This window comes from Centroberyx affinis, unplaced genomic scaffold (assembly GCF_046629955.1).
Source record: "Centroberyx affinis isolate AG114_WGS23_722 - 3 ecotype Tasmania unplaced genomic scaffold, CSIRO-AGI_Caff_v1 ptg002081l_1, whole genome shotgun sequence".
NCBI classification, from domain to species: domain Eukaryota; kingdom Metazoa; phylum Chordata; class Actinopteri; order Beryciformes; family Berycidae; genus Centroberyx; species Centroberyx affinis.
Window position 1 is genome coordinate 66,796 of NW_027280408.1, and position 15,584 is coordinate 82,379.

At 41.2% G+C, this 15,584-nt stretch overlaps 1 protein-coding gene across 1 annotated transcript in view; it reads left to right on the forward strand.

The window, feature by feature from the left end:
* Nucleotides 1-2,046: 2,046 nt before the first annotated feature.
* LOC139654384 (protocadherin-15-like) overlaps nt 2,047-15,584 on the forward strand; it is a gene marked incomplete at both ends in the record, with an annotated part of 37,093 nt that continues 23,555 nt past the window's right edge. The window contains one exon of the mRNA XM_071531435.1: nt 2,047-2,112. Within this exon, the coding sequence (XP_071387536.1) occupies nt 2,047-2,112 (66 nt within the window). The remainder of the gene's footprint in view (nt 2,113-15,584) is intronic.

A 15,584-nucleotide genomic window follows, 5' to 3' on the forward strand; every position in this document is an offset into this window, starting at 1 on the left:
AGGTACTGTGTGCTTCCCAGCAGATTCTTTTCTACTGAGAATGGATTTTCACACTCCCAGTCCTGTGCAATATGGAGCAAAGCTGTGATGCGTTACATGGATGTAAAACGCCGCCTCTGGATAACCTCTTTACACTTGATGCATTTCAAAAGAACATTGGCCAGTTCCTGAAACAAACTCAAATTGGAAGGAACAAGGAAATTAATATGCAATTGATGATTTGAATGAAATATTCCATATTGTGGCCTCAGGTTTTCCTTGCCATTTAATTGCTAATTATCATGCGTACCTGCGCTTTGGAAACAGCCTTAATTAAAATTAGAGCAACATTACATCCTGGGGTTTTATCTCTGATTAATATGCGCTTTTAAACCTCCACATTAGCGAAGGGCTCATGGGCATGCATATTTGATAGGAAAACTATCCACTGTTTTGCACCTGGCAACAGGTGCTTAGATGCGCAATTGAAGTTAGGCAACAGAAGGCTGCTGGGAAACCCTAGAGCGATGACTGTTGATGTGGTGTCAATATCCGTCTGTTTTTTGCTGTCCCTCTCTGATTACATGTAATGCAACAGGACACCACCTGACAGCAGGCTGCTTGTGTCTCCATATCTTACAAGATAGAGGGAGAGAGAGATTGAGAAAGAGAAAGAGACTATTCTGACTCACTTGTGTATGGGTTCCAGTGTTCTGTCACGCTGTTATGCCTTTTCTAGGAACACACACTAACACTTCATTTACCTCGAAAAAGTGTTTTAGTTTTGCAATTGGTTCATGTTTGCAATGTTCCCCACTACCTCTCATGTGGAATAACGTCAGCCGGCAGCTGCTGGCAGCGAGGAGAGATCTGCTGGCCATGTTTGTAACTGTTTGTGGTTCACTAACATTCACTATTTCTCCAGTGGAGACTCCTCTTTCCTCCCCCACCCCCCTTCTGTCTTCCTCTTCCTTCTGTCGTTTTTTCTAATGGTCTTTTTTTTCTATTCTAACGTCGGAGCTCTCCCTCAACCAACTGTTTCATGCTTTTTTTTAATTTCATGCTTCTGCTCTGCTTCCCTCTGGCTCCACTAACCCCTGACCCCTTCAGACTGGCAGTATGAGGGTAAGAGGGCAAACATCCGTTGTCTCCATTTTCCTTTCATTTTATTCTATTTCTGCATTCTCTCTCTCTCTCTCTCTCTCTCTCTCTCTCTCTCTCTCTCTCTTTCTTCTTCTCTCTGTCTCTCTCTGTCTCTCTCTTTCTCTCTCTCTCTCTCTCTCTCTCTCTCTCTCTTCTCTCTGTCTCTCTCTCTCTCTCCCTCCCCTATTGAAAGACTCACATTTAATGTTGAACATCCTTCACTTCAGTCGCTGAGCGTGTTGCCTTGCAGCACCTCCTCACTCCTCCCTCGGCACAAGCCCCTCTCTCCCCTCCCATCCTCTCCACCTCTCCTTCTGCCCCATCTGGCGCTGTCTGTCGAGCTGCCATTACCTGTGTCTCATGTGCTCATACTGTCTAGCTGTTGTGACCCTCCATCTGTGAAGCTGATCTAGTCAACGCTCGGCTTATGATGTCGCCACATGCATCGACCACCCTGTTTGTCTGCATTTGTGTCAGTGTCGTACAGTCCATTCTTGTCCATCGTTGTACAGTAGCAGTCATTGATATCACCATTTATAAAGACGTGTCAGTGTGACAGCTTATGGCATGACAGATAGACACAGAACAGACGTTCTGCTGAGGTTTATTTCCTCAGAGCGATGAAATATTTACATTCCTAGTTACTGTATTTAAGATGGGGTCTTTGCAATGTTGTCCTTGCATTGTTATCGGCCGCATTCAGTACTGTATATAGTCAACCCCATGTAGCTTAAATATTACAGCAACAAGCTAATTGTAATTCTTTTACTTTACACAGTATGCAGTCATTTTCATAAGCTGCCAAGTGTAATGTACTTGCTATTCCAATGTACTTTTTTTAAATGTAGGAAAAGGGAATTTATTGAACTCATGATTGTGAACTTTATCAATCGTAAAATTTACCTTTTCTCTTTGCTTATGCAGAGTGTAAGCTGTCCCGGTCAGGCCCCCCTGCAACCATAGTGACCATCGATGAGGAGAGCCCCAACGGTATGTACCAGGCAGTTGCCCACCTTTTCTCCCCACCTGTTTCTACACCGTTCCATATTCCATTATGGTAAACACTTCGACGCTCAGGTGGCATGGATTACACTGTTGGGATTGTTTCAGTAATACAATATTGCTTTGGTAATGCAATACGTATGAAAACTTGCCCTGCTGGGACTGTGCAGCATTGTTAGGTAATGGACTATGAATAGTTCCACTGAAAGCATGGTCTTGGGACATTAGGTTGTTTAAGAAATGTTGTGTCACACATTTTGGATTTTACTTAAAAAAAAAGAAGAAAAAAAAGAAAAAAATAGATTTTTTACTAGTTGTTGGTGGTGTGTATATTTGTTTTGGTCGCTGTGGGTAAAGCAGTGGTGTGTGAGTGAGTGAGTGAGTACAGATGGTGTTTGGCATAGAGACGTGACATGGGGCTCTATTAATGAGTAGTTTGTTCCCCGCGCAGGTTGTCTTTACTATGGTGTACCTGGGCTACAGCAGTACCAGAGGACTCGCTGGTGCATGGAACAGATGTGCCGTACTTGTGTGGGTCAGGTGTTTTGAAACTGTTCTGCTCCTCCTCCTCTCCTCCTCCTCTACCTCCCTCTGGCCTCTCCATCACCTGCACCCACTTCACAGCTCTGATCTCTCCTCTCTCTGTCTTTCCTGTCTTCTTGTCCCTCCCCTTTGTGGGTTCTTTTCTGTGATGCGAGTTTTGTGGTTTTGCCATCTGTATTTTGTTGTTGGTGTGTGTATGTGTGTGTGAGAGAGAGAGTGTATGGATATCTCTATGTGACAGGGAGTGCTGACTGCTGGTTTGGGAGGAGCTATACGTTCACTGAGGGAATGAGGAATGCATTTCCAGTGGAGCAGGTGTGTGTTTGTCTCACTCAGCTTTCCCTGCAGATATTAGTACTGCAGGTTAACAGAGTTTAATGAGCAGCACTCTCTGAAGATGCGATTCAGAGCTTGTTTATACAATCAGAATACTATTTCACAGATGCTCCAATGTGCTGCTACAATATGGGCTGGAGGCACAGCTGTGTGTGTGTGTGTGTGTGTGTGTAAGTGTGAGACAGAGAGATAGAGAGAGAGAGACTGTGTGTGTGTGTGCTCACATGTGCATACATCCTTGTGTGTATATTTGCATCCCAAGAGCCTAATTGGGTGGCTGTGTGTCAGGTGAGGCTCCCATTCTTCAACTCAATAGCTTCCAATGTAGGCTGTCATACTGTCTCCCCTACTCCTGCCTGTCCATGTGTGTGGCTGAGATTTGGGGCTTTGATCGATTGCCGGGGGAATGTGCATGACGGAGGTAGCCAAGGCTTGCATCCGAAAGCGCCCCTCGCCCCACATGCGCTGATGCTCTGTTTGTGAGGGATTTGTGCTAATCTTCCTCATAAAGCACTCATTTACCTGGGATATGGGTCTCTTCTGGCTCCACCATCCTTTTATTTATCTCTCGGTGATGAAACGGCCCGGGGCCCGTCCTCCACATAATGGAATGTAAAACAGGCAACCCGTCATTATTGACCAAAGCAATTATCCTTCTAAATGTGTTCCATCTCTTCCCTTCTGTCACGCAGAAACCATACAAATGACACATAATAAGATTCCATCTTTTCTGGGCATTCGCTTTTATATTCATTCACGTCAGTGAATGGGAAAACAAACAACATAATCACCCGTCTGTCTGGCTTTGTTTGGTCAGGGTCAGAAAAATAAAAACCCTTCTCTCCACTTTCCCTTTTGCTTCCCAGAGGAACACATTTTACACCGGTCAGGAGAGCCAAGATAGTATAGGGTTTCCCATAGCAGAGGTGTATTGCTAAGAAACATGATAACATTTGCAACTGTCAAGAAGCTACATTTTATCAACAGTTGTTCATTTATTGATTGTCTGGGGTAGAATTATATTTGACTCAGTTAAGACAATAGACCTTGGCAAAGACATTGTGAAATAAGCCGTTTTCTTGGTTCTTCCTTTTTTCATTACAGCTTGCTATGTTTTAGTCTAGGAGGGTTTCTCTTTAGAGAAACGGATGGTCATGGGGGGATGGTAAGCCAGTTGCTCAAATGAAGCATAACATGTTTAATTTATCCAAGCTGCAGCTTCTGCAGGCCCACTGACAGGTGCCAGACACAACACATAAACTCTTACTCACTTAAAGAGTAGATCTCTATTGGGAAGACAAAGCTTGTTTTCTATAGGTTCCTTTGCTTATTCAGCCTATGAGCCAAATCCAAGAGCAGTTAATCGGATTGAAGAGATTTCTATCTAGCTGAGGAGGGATAGAGGCTGCTGCAGTTGAGGAGAGAGGAAAGAGAGAGAGGGTACATTTTCTCATTGACTGGATGCTTCCTACAACAGCAGTGGGAAATCAGAGTGTCCATAAATGAGAATGCTGTCTCCTAGCTTTTATCTTGTCTCTGCAAATTCATGATTTGTATCAGCTGTTGCCTGAAGCGTGTGAGGATCCTTTCTCCCTCATGCATATTGAGCAACAGCTCATAGGAAATCAGAAATGAGTGTTGCTGAACGGCTTTATTAAAAAGAATTCAAGCTAACATTCTTTCATGTGCTGTATATGCCAAGGTGGATTCACTCTAGAGACCGATAAATCATTGTGGCCATGAGGAAGGCTGACATCCACTTGAATGAGACGATGAAAGTAAAATACTGCATAGGTTGAAGATACAGATGATAGTATCAGTCTCTGAAATTTATACTTGACCTTACACATTACCTCTTGGATACATGGGATGTTCATATCGAGTGGCTTGATGGGTAATTGAATCAATTCACATAGTAGAAAAATGCAGTAAGTCAAGCTTCCTTGACTGAGTTTCCTTTCATTAGCGCACCTTTAGTGCAGTAATTCTTAGAGCTTTCAACTACTGACTTTATACCACTAATGATGATATGAGGGCTCTAGGCCTATAGAGTAATACACCTATCAGCTGTGCTGTAGCTGAGGAAGCAGATAACCTGCTGAGGAAAATAAACTGTGCCAATACCAGTATTAAAAAGACAATACCAGTGTTTGGGGCATGTGAATCCTATTATGCCTTAATCAAGTAGAGAGGGAGAAGATAAAACACTTATTTCTGGGCACATCGGAGGAGGACACTTCAGAGTTTAGTGGGGCCTTTTCATGAAATTTGGTGAGTTGATGTGTTTGAGGCAAATTGTCAGACACAGGAAGTTTAAGGTGATAGTGAAACAATGCAAAATGGCAAACATTTACCTTAGTTATGGAAATATATGCCAGACTGTCTAAGGTATTGCTATTATAGCAAGAATGACATAGGATCCTGTCAACACTATACACGACTGATTTTCAGCACAGTATTTACAGCATTAGCTCTGTCTGTTGAAATTATAAAATAAAAAAACAAACAGAAAAACACTTGAATAAGATATTTGAGACTTCAACTGAGACGTTATCTGAGAGTATCACTACTGCTAGGCACTCCTTATCTCTCTGACAGTTACACTTTGCTTTACATTACTGGTTTTACGTTCTCCTGTCGTAACACGTGCCCCGATGAATCATTCATCTGACGGAAAGTACACACTTCTGGGGAAACAATGTCCTCTGCCTCTTCAGACCCGGCTCAGAACTCAGACCAAAGTCAGTCAGACAGTGTTCATCAGACAGACAATGAAGTGACAACTGCGCCACAATATGTGCGAAGATGAAGAGAGGGAGAGCCAGTTGCTTCTATTTCAGCTATTTCCTCTGGTCTAGTGTCAACTCCTTGCCTTCACCCTCTCATCAGTATCTAGTGTCTAGTGTCTACGATGTCTCGCCTCTTTTTTTAGACTCAAGACAACTAGCCACAAAGCAAGCCTGACACGACACTGGAAGAATTGACATAGCCGAAATGATGGCAAACAGCAGAAAATGTAGAGTGCAGATGCTAAATGCCATTCAGTCTGTGCAAAGGTCTCTCATGTCTTCCAGGATGACTAGCTCTCTCAGACAGTGGTGTAGGTTTTCTTCCTGAGGAGAGCACCATGGTCCTGTCAGGAACCGGTGTGCCTGCAGGACTGGAAGGCCTCAGAGGCAGCTTGAGAATGTATTAAATGTGTTAGCAGGTTTAAACAATTAATGAGATGAGCCAGCCTACGTGACGTGTTTTTCTCAGCCACCATGGACTCATTAGCCTCTCTCCCTAAAGTTAATTCAATCCCTCACACTGTTCCTCTCTCCCTAGTTTGTCATTAGTTTGACCATACTCTCTCTCTGTTGCTCCGTTCCCTCACTTCTACTTGTGTCTCACCGTCCCTGTCTCTCTGTCCAATTCTGACCCTCTTTCTCCAATGCATCTTTCTTTCTTTCTTTCTTTTTTTCTTTCTTTCTTTCTTTCTTTCTTTCTTTCTCTCTCTCTCTCTCTGAATGCAAAGGCTTGAAATTGGGTTGGAAAAATTTGGTTTGCCCAATTCAAATTCAGTTTTCTTGAGTCAAATTAATCTTCCTTGAAACACACAAGGGATTTTTATTCTCCAAGTGACGACTGGAAGGCCTCCAAGGCTGCCAACAGTGGGCTAACACTGTTCGCTTACACTGTGCTAACACTGTTCTCAGCCAATGATTGAGCCTTATACTCACCACTTGGTGAAAACCATGCAAATCTTGTAATTTGTTTTAGGTTAGTTAACATCATATCAACTTGATTAATGAAGTTAAAATTATCTGTTGTCCAAAAACATGTGGCCTAGTTAGTAGTAGTTGGCTTGGCAGCTAAATGTTTGAAAAAAATGATAATTAACATTTCTCTAATCCAAATACAATCTCTGCTGGCAGTAAAGTCCTTCCATGCTTTCCATATGGCTTTGTATGTTTAGTTATTCATCCTCTCAAAGTGATTTAAAGGTGATACATGTTTTTTTGCTGATAAGGTTTTTGTAAATTCCTGTCGTATCTACTAATTCTAGCTTGCAGTAGAGGAAACACATCTGGGCAGTCATGCTGGAGTTACCCAAGTGGCCAGTTTGATTTTGTGGAGCTGTGATTCTGTTATTCAAACAACAGGAGCCCTGCAGTGTGTGTGCACATGCGCATACACATGTGTGTGCATGTGCAATGTGTTTGTGTTACAACCAGTGTCTGCTTGTTTGTGTTTGTGTATGTGTGAGACTGAGTGGGTGTGTGTGTGTGTGTGTGTGAGTGTGTGTGAGAGAGAGAGAGAGAGAGAGAGAGAGAGAGAGAGAGAGAAAGAGTGAGTGAGTACATGAGTGTGGAGATGTTGCATGGGTTTGTGAGTTCTACTTTTTTATAATTTACTGCAGATGTCTGATTAGGATTTGAATGTGTTATCTCTCTTGCTCTCTCTCTCTCTGTCTCTCTCTCTCTCTCTCACACACACACACACACACACACACACACATACAGGTCTTTGTTCAGTGCTATCATCACGTCCAGTTGTAATGATTGCTGGGGTAGCAATATATAATTAGAGAGTGGCTGAAAGGCCAGGATTAGTGCACAACACCTGCTCCTTGTGGATTAGAGCGCAAAAGGGGAGGGGGGGATATTCAGTGAGGCTCATGTTGCTTGTATTTTCTCTGCTATACACCTGTTCTTTCAAATTACATATACGCAATAACTATGTCAATACAAGATCAATCTTTTGTAAAGTCTGTGTGCATAACAATGTATTGTTTTTATTTGACATGATTCATGGTAAACTCTCTAGTTTCCAGATCAAAACAGTGTTTTTTAAGTCTGAAGTGGCCAATCCCAGCCTGTACCTCCCAGTCTGCTTGCCCCTAATTAGAGTCCTAGACGTGTTAATGCTGTTGTTTTCCTTAGACGTGTAGGACGTATTTTAGTGTTTGATGTGCAAATAAAGACAGCAATTACAGTATAGTGTAGAGATAAACGGTCAGCATAATTACTTGTGTTTCTGTAGTAAATCACTTTGCCTCTGTGTTTACCCTCATTACGCCATAGAACCAGGCCTTTCATGTGTTGCACTGCACTGTATCATCATTTGCATGAACGTATTTGTCTTTCTATGTGATTTTCAATATCCATGTAGAACGCTCAGTCTCTGCAATGCAAATCACCTCTGAGTCAAATTGCTAAATCTAACTTAATGTGTTTACTTTATGCTTGATCATAGAAAATCACAAGATATTAAGTAAACATTCTGCGCTAAATTCAAACAGTTTTAGGTTCCCTCAGCACTGTAGTTTTCCTTTTTTTGTTTTTAGGGTGATGTAAAATGCCTTTTTATGAGTGCTAGTTCTGGCATGAGTGTCTGCGCACGTGTGCATGTGTGTTTGTGTGCACACAACATGCATGTGTTCAGCTATTCCACCAATATCTTAAAAATGTAATTGAATTTACTGTAAAGTTTCTTTTTCAGACTTGGTGAAATCTACAGTCTTATTTTTCTCTTCAAAAACTATCAAAATATTTAACATGAACATGATACAGTCATACAAAGAATTATGATATATTAGCATCACAATTCTTTTTAGAAAAACCCTGATACACTTCTTATACACAATATTGTTGGATCTGTTTGTGTGTTTGTTAGCCGGTAATTTGCATTTCCACTGTTAATGAGATACAGAGCATTCATCAATTAATTTCCAGCACATTGTAATGAGATCCTGGATTGGCTTAATCCTCGCATTAGGCTGAGCAGACATTAAAAAGATTGGTCACTCATATTTCATAATTAGATCTCATTTCCGAATAGATTATTCAAAATTGCATACAGAATATACAGTATCTGTTGCCCAACAGTAGGAAGGCTGCTGTGCAAGTTGAAATCTGATTGGTTGCGAATATATTATGAGAATTGCGTTTCCTATCCAATCTATATGGGCATAACTTTGTGTTGTTGTTGCTGTTGTGTTGCTGTTGTGTTGGACTAATGGGGAACAGTTGAGCTATGTTTGTCTCTTTCAAAAGTCTACCCCACCTACTGTTTACCTCCCGCAGTAGGTAATTACATTGAATGGCTAGTTTCCAAAGTTTGGTAAAGTCCACCTTTACATTTGATGTGGAGTGGCCCCGGGAGCGAGTCGACTGCTGAGACATACTTTTGTAGCTTCTCGTTGCTTCACCCCAGGATGCCAGGCTGGCAGAATTCTTGAGGAGACGCGTGGCACAAGGATAAGAAACTTATTTGCCCTTGGTTTTAGATTGTGGTAATAAGCACAAAATGGAGTGACAAGGTATGCTGCTGGGACATTGTTAAGGAGCTCATTGCCATCCAGCTCAACTGTGTGCTGAGGCTGAGCCAGACTGGCACCAGCAGTCTTGATCTCTCTAGCCATTGCTTAGGTCTGGAAAATAATCACACAATCCCTCTAGTTACTCACAAGTGAGACAGAGAGGGATGACATGGCTGTGAATGACAAACCAAGAGAGAGGGAGAAGTAGGCAGGCGGATACAGTGAGGCCTTGTGTTTTTAGATGGGCACGCTGTTTGAGAATGTGTATGTGTGCAGCAGTATTTTTAATGGGCTTGCATTGTGAAGAGCCTTGGGTCTGTCTAGCTGACTGAGAGTGTGATGGGGCTTTAAGCTAATCAGAATGCTTTCACTCACACCAGATTTAGCACCAGGGACAGACAGTGCAAGACTGAGAAGCGAGTGCTGAGTATTCGGTTACCCCAGTATTGTGTCGAGAGGCAAACCACATTCTTGGCTTTGAATATATGTTTACTGTATACTTTATGTTCTTAAAGTATGGTTCCAGCAGAATCTTCATGCTTCCTGATACGTTCAGGTATATAGCGACATGTGGAAAGAGTTTCACTTTGGTTTCCACAAATTGAAGATAGTGCTGTACATTTGTACAAAATGACTGCTGCATGAAATTGAAGGGCAACATTTTACTACCAAAGTTATTAGCTATCTTAAAATAGTAGTATTTTTGAGAATGGTGTCATCTGTTTTTGGAATATGAATTGATGGATTTCGGAGGCAACAGTTTTTCCACAAATATACAGTGTAGGGTTTTGGAATTAATTCCTTTGTATTAAGACCTGCAATACTCATTATTTAATGTGATCAAGGAATACTGCTTGGATTAAAGTTAGACTTCAGCATTCAAATGTTCATGTCATTCCTATGCTCTATAACAGTTTGGTCTGTTTTAGTGAACATTCATCACTGTCTCCGCCAGAAACAAGAGAGAAGACTTTCGCCCCGTCTCTGATGTCATTCCAATGTACAGCTGCATAGAGGATGAACTGAACATCATGGCAAAGGAGTCAGTACCAATATCCACGATGTCTTTTTGAGCTAACATTCCAGGAATGTACAAAGTCAGTCTCCGGTTCATTATCAGTGGAGCAGCTCCAGGCTGTAAATCAGTATGACATCACAGATGAAAAGCTTGGTTCTTGGAATTTGAGCTTCGGAGGGATTTGTTTCATTTATGATATTCACAGATACTGGCTGTGTCTGATTCAGACCTTCACTTAAGCACCATGCAGTAGTGCTAAATTCTGTTTTCACGAGTGTGCCCCAATTTTCCGATTCACACACAGGGATAAGTGGCTTCCTGCAGGAGGCATATTGGTGATGAATATATGAATCAAGGCTTGTCCAGTTTCACATTAGGATTATTCTGATGCACACTTTTGACTTAAGTGAAATACACACCCAAAGCTCTGCAATGTCTAGTGCTCCCCTTGCATTTTCTGGTGTAAAACAAGACATCTCCATGCATCGACAATTTGACCACTCTCCTCAACTACTACTAAGCGATCAAGATGTGCCCTGCCATTTATGTGCTCAAGCTTTTAAGGAATCATGAAAGATGGATCATCCTATCCATCCATGTGCCCTCTCCATCCTGGCAACAGTTACTTTCAAAGGCTGTCTGTCTTTTTCAAGGGCTTTGTGGGAATATCTTAGGTCTCCCACTGCCTGACACACTGTACACATAGAAAAGACCTGATCATGGACAGATTGTATCGCATGCTTTCCAAACATCATAGCTGCAATCCACTGTATAGATGTGACCACTGTAGATTAATTCAAGTACGAAAAGACAACATTCTATGAACATTGACTTGATGTGCTAGGAAGACTAGACTATAACAAGTCCAGGACCCTTCGACCCCGAGCAAACAACGCGGTACACAGTGCTAAAAGGCCTGTTGTGGAAAGTACTTTTGGTGTCTAGGTTTAGATGTATCAATACTTCTGGTGATACAGTTCTTTTAACGCTGGCAAAAACATGCCATGCTGCATTACATCCCTGAGCTGAGGCATTCCTGCACCTATGCACCCAGATCCATGGGATGCTGATGGCGATGATGAGGCCATGGTGTGTGCCTGATGCAAGTGATGCAGTAAACTTGTGGTTACTTATAAACATGTAGCTCTATTGCAACGATAGGCCTACATGTACAATGGCAAATGATTTCCACAGACTTGTGGGAAGCTATCATATTTACCTTAGTTCTCTGCGCAATTGTTTGTTAAAGTGAATCCATGTTTGGAAGTTGAACCTACAATTAAATGGAATTAGAGGCTGCATAATTCAAAAAATGCAGCATACCCTAAATCAATTCAGATTTTGTAAAATATAGTTTATTACAGCATGTTTTTATCCAATTAGGGCAAGTCGCCAATTCAATCTCAGTGCGCAGTCAGCCTAAACAAAACTGAATTAAAGGCACACAGTATATAAAGGCAACGCTCAAGCAGAAAGTCATGAAAAGGCAAATTACCCATGGCCCGATTTTCCAGAATACCCATGGGAAGGATGAAGAAGCTAAGGTTTTGAATGAACCTGTGCTCAAGTGAAGGCACACCCAAAATCCTCACTGCACACATCAAATAGGCAAAAGCTGAATAGGAAGAGTGCAAATTGGTGTATCTTAATCCGCGAAAGACACATGTAATTTCGCACAGTCTGAATCCAGTTCTATATGGATACAATGTTTGAAGTCTCATTAGTCATGAAAACTGTCGACATACTGCAGTGTAAGAAATTTCAGAAAGGGAAGTTTTATACGAGAATTTTATTAAAGTGTGTCTGTATGTGTCTGGGGAAGGGGGCATTTAAAGGTACATATTGACGCATAAATTCAATGAAAACATCCTTCATCTGTGCCTGCATGAGTAAATACATTTTTTGTAAATAGACAATAGTAAATGTCTGCCAAGAGGTGTGTACCACCCTCTGCATGTGTATATGTTTGTATGGGAAGGATAACAGGGGACAATTAAAAATTGAAAGGTCCTTTTGGGACACAAAAATACATTACAACATTGGAATTTTAGCTGCACATAGACACACCGTCAATTAGGTGTTATTCTCTTGTTATTATTATGATCAATATTATTATTATTATTTAGACTACATGATTAACAACTGATGAAACACACCCACATGGGACAGAGTAGGACACATACAGCGAAACAGAGTAGAAACTGCTGCCATTCAAAAATATTATGACCAACTTGAGTCTCATTCACCGTTATACCACTGTAGATAGGATGCAGGCAGAGCAGTGCATGGCAGGTCTCACCAAACCATAGTGCAGCCTACAAATCAAAACAGCATCACAGTGTTGCAAATTTATGCAAGTAACACTGACAGAATATGCCGCCTCGATTCCTGGACCAATTTGCTTTCTTGAAGCAGCATTATGACTTAAAATCAAAAGTAATGGCAGCGTTCCACCGAGAGAAGTGCATTTTCATCCCAACTATGCTGCTTGTGCTGGTGAAATTATAAAGTAAATAGTAATGTGTCGCATTTATTTAAAAATTGGGATAATTCGATCGCTGTTTGACATCTGTTAACATAATAAAAAATCACAAGGGAATCTGATGGTACAATTGTGGTGGAGGCTATGTAAGTGAGGGAGATATATGGATTACTGTATGGAGTCTGATTTTCCATCATCTTCATTTCTGTCTGGAGATTCAAATGATTTTATGAATATTGAATAAAACCAGCCAACCTTAACAACTAGGCTGGCACTTCTGTGTGGTATATCACCACATAGAACTGGAGACTCATTTCTCTGTGGGTATGTTTTGGCTGGGCCAGCAGGTATCCAGAGCTGGCGACCAGCCCAAGAGGTTGTTTTTTCCAACCTTTTGAGCATGTTAAACAAAATATCAGACATTTTAAAACCAGCCAGGGTCCATGATTCCTGCAGGCGTGGCTCATGCTACAGAGGTGTGAGGCGTTGCTTTGGAAACTGCATACAATTCACACTAAACATTCTAACTGTTACGTAACATGAGCATGGGCGATGAAGTTCCTGGTGCTGGCCGTAGTCCAAACTCAAAAGACTACAAATGTAAGTAAACAATATTAATGTCAATAATATGGCTCATGTGTCATCAGTTATTAAAATGCTAATAGTGTATTCAGATTAGGTATTTTGTTGTTGAAAATGCAAATATATATACGGGCCTGCTACAGCAGCTTGTTAGCCTGTTTGTTGTAATTGACCATTGGCTAGTTATTTTGGTTTGATAACAGTTTCCCACACCAGCCGCTAGCGTTGATGTTGTAAGCAAATATGTGAGAATACTGCAACGTTTAGTTAGCTGTATAACATTAACACCTTACAACAATAACGTGCCCACTGCAAGGCCTCTCCCTGCAGGGAGAAAGGGAAGTCATTTAATTCATCATTTCTCAGAGAACTAATTAATTATGTAATATTGATCACATCTATCTATATTTGTGTTTGTTCGATTAAAGTCATACATGTTTAATCTACTCATGTAGTGACATCTTTAAATATTTTTTTTTCTTAATGTGTTTGAGACATAAAACAATTAAATACTTTGCACTATTTAAATAATTTAATGTGTGACGTGAGAGAAAATTAAAAATTCAGGCATATCTGTAGCACTGATCTCTGCCTACAAGCAGATTTGTCTTCTTTTTGCTCGTGCTGTAACCACAGCATGGTAAGTGATTAATGGTATGGGATGTATCTGTAGTGGTAGTGAGTGGGCAGCTGATAGAGGGGTTACCCAGTTGACTTCTTCTGACAGGAAATTAGTGAAGAACGGGGAAAATGCATTAACAGTGTTATGCAAAAAGTAAACACGTCTGCCCCCACAAATGATGCCCCTCAATACATCTCAGGCATACTTGATCCCTACAAACATACCTACAACCTCTGCTCACAGGATGCTGCTATTCCTACGATGGTTCCCGTCTTTGGAACCAGCTTCCTTCACATGTCAGTGAATCAGACATTTTTATGTCTTTCAGCCCAAACAACCTTAACATCCCTAACAAACCACCATTGCGCGCACGCACACACACACACACACACACACACACACACACACACACACACACACCCTATTCCTTTCCTCCCTTCCCTGCCAGAAAGTCCTGCTTGCTATGTTTGCCACTTCTTCATCTATTTCCAGAACCCTCTCATATTCACATTCACTTTGCACATGTGGGCGAAGCCACACACACACACACACACACACACACACACACACACACACACATACACACACACAGGTACACATACATATACAAAGACACACACACATGCAAACAAACACATACAAGATCTCAACAACTCTGTTTGTCTTCACATGTTTTTAAATTGTATTTGTGTCCTCTGTTGCTCTGTAAAACACTTTGTGACGTACCTGTTTTGCTGGAAGTGTAAACTTAAATTTGATTTGATTTGAAGATGCATCATCCCTCCAATCGGACCACCGGTGTCTGACATATTACATTGGAGTATAAAACTTGACCTTTAATTATGGCGCCCTCATTAGGCCCAATCAGTGTAATTTGAAAGGATAGTTTTGTGTAGCAAGTTCCAAGCCCTAATTTAGTGCCAGCCGCAGATCAAGCACTGTGACCTTGCGAAGTGGCAATTTCATTGGGCACAAGCAGATTTTTCTCCAGCCATTCTGTAATTTCGTGGGTCATCATGACATTGATCGGGCCCAAATGGGCAGGGGAGCACATTAGAGGGGAGTGCTGATACTAATTAAACTACGCTATCAAAATTAATTTGAGAATGATGTATTGCAATAAATATTCTACACGTAGAGATGTTGTTTAAGTAAAACAAACTACATGCAAACAACATAAAAATGGAAACATATTTTATTTTACTCAAAGTTAGGTGTATTTGCAAATGTGGTTATTGTGTGAGTCATTGTCTTCTAATACAAAACTGTCAATGTGCATTATTACGCATGGAAAACCTGATGACAGGGAATTCAATATCTTGAAAAACAGGAATTCAACTTAAAAAGTCATCTGCCCATGGAAGCATATTTTGCGGTGCACTAACTCTGAAGTTGTGCAAGTGGTTGCACCTTGATGCACAAAAGCAGGACCCTTCATCTCAATCAGACTTACAGTGTAGGAGTTATGGCCTTTCAAAGTTAAAGATTTTGACCTTTAATTATAGCACTCCCATCAGGCCAATTAGTGTAATTATTGTAAACACCAGAAGACGCTGCCAAAATGCATTATTCC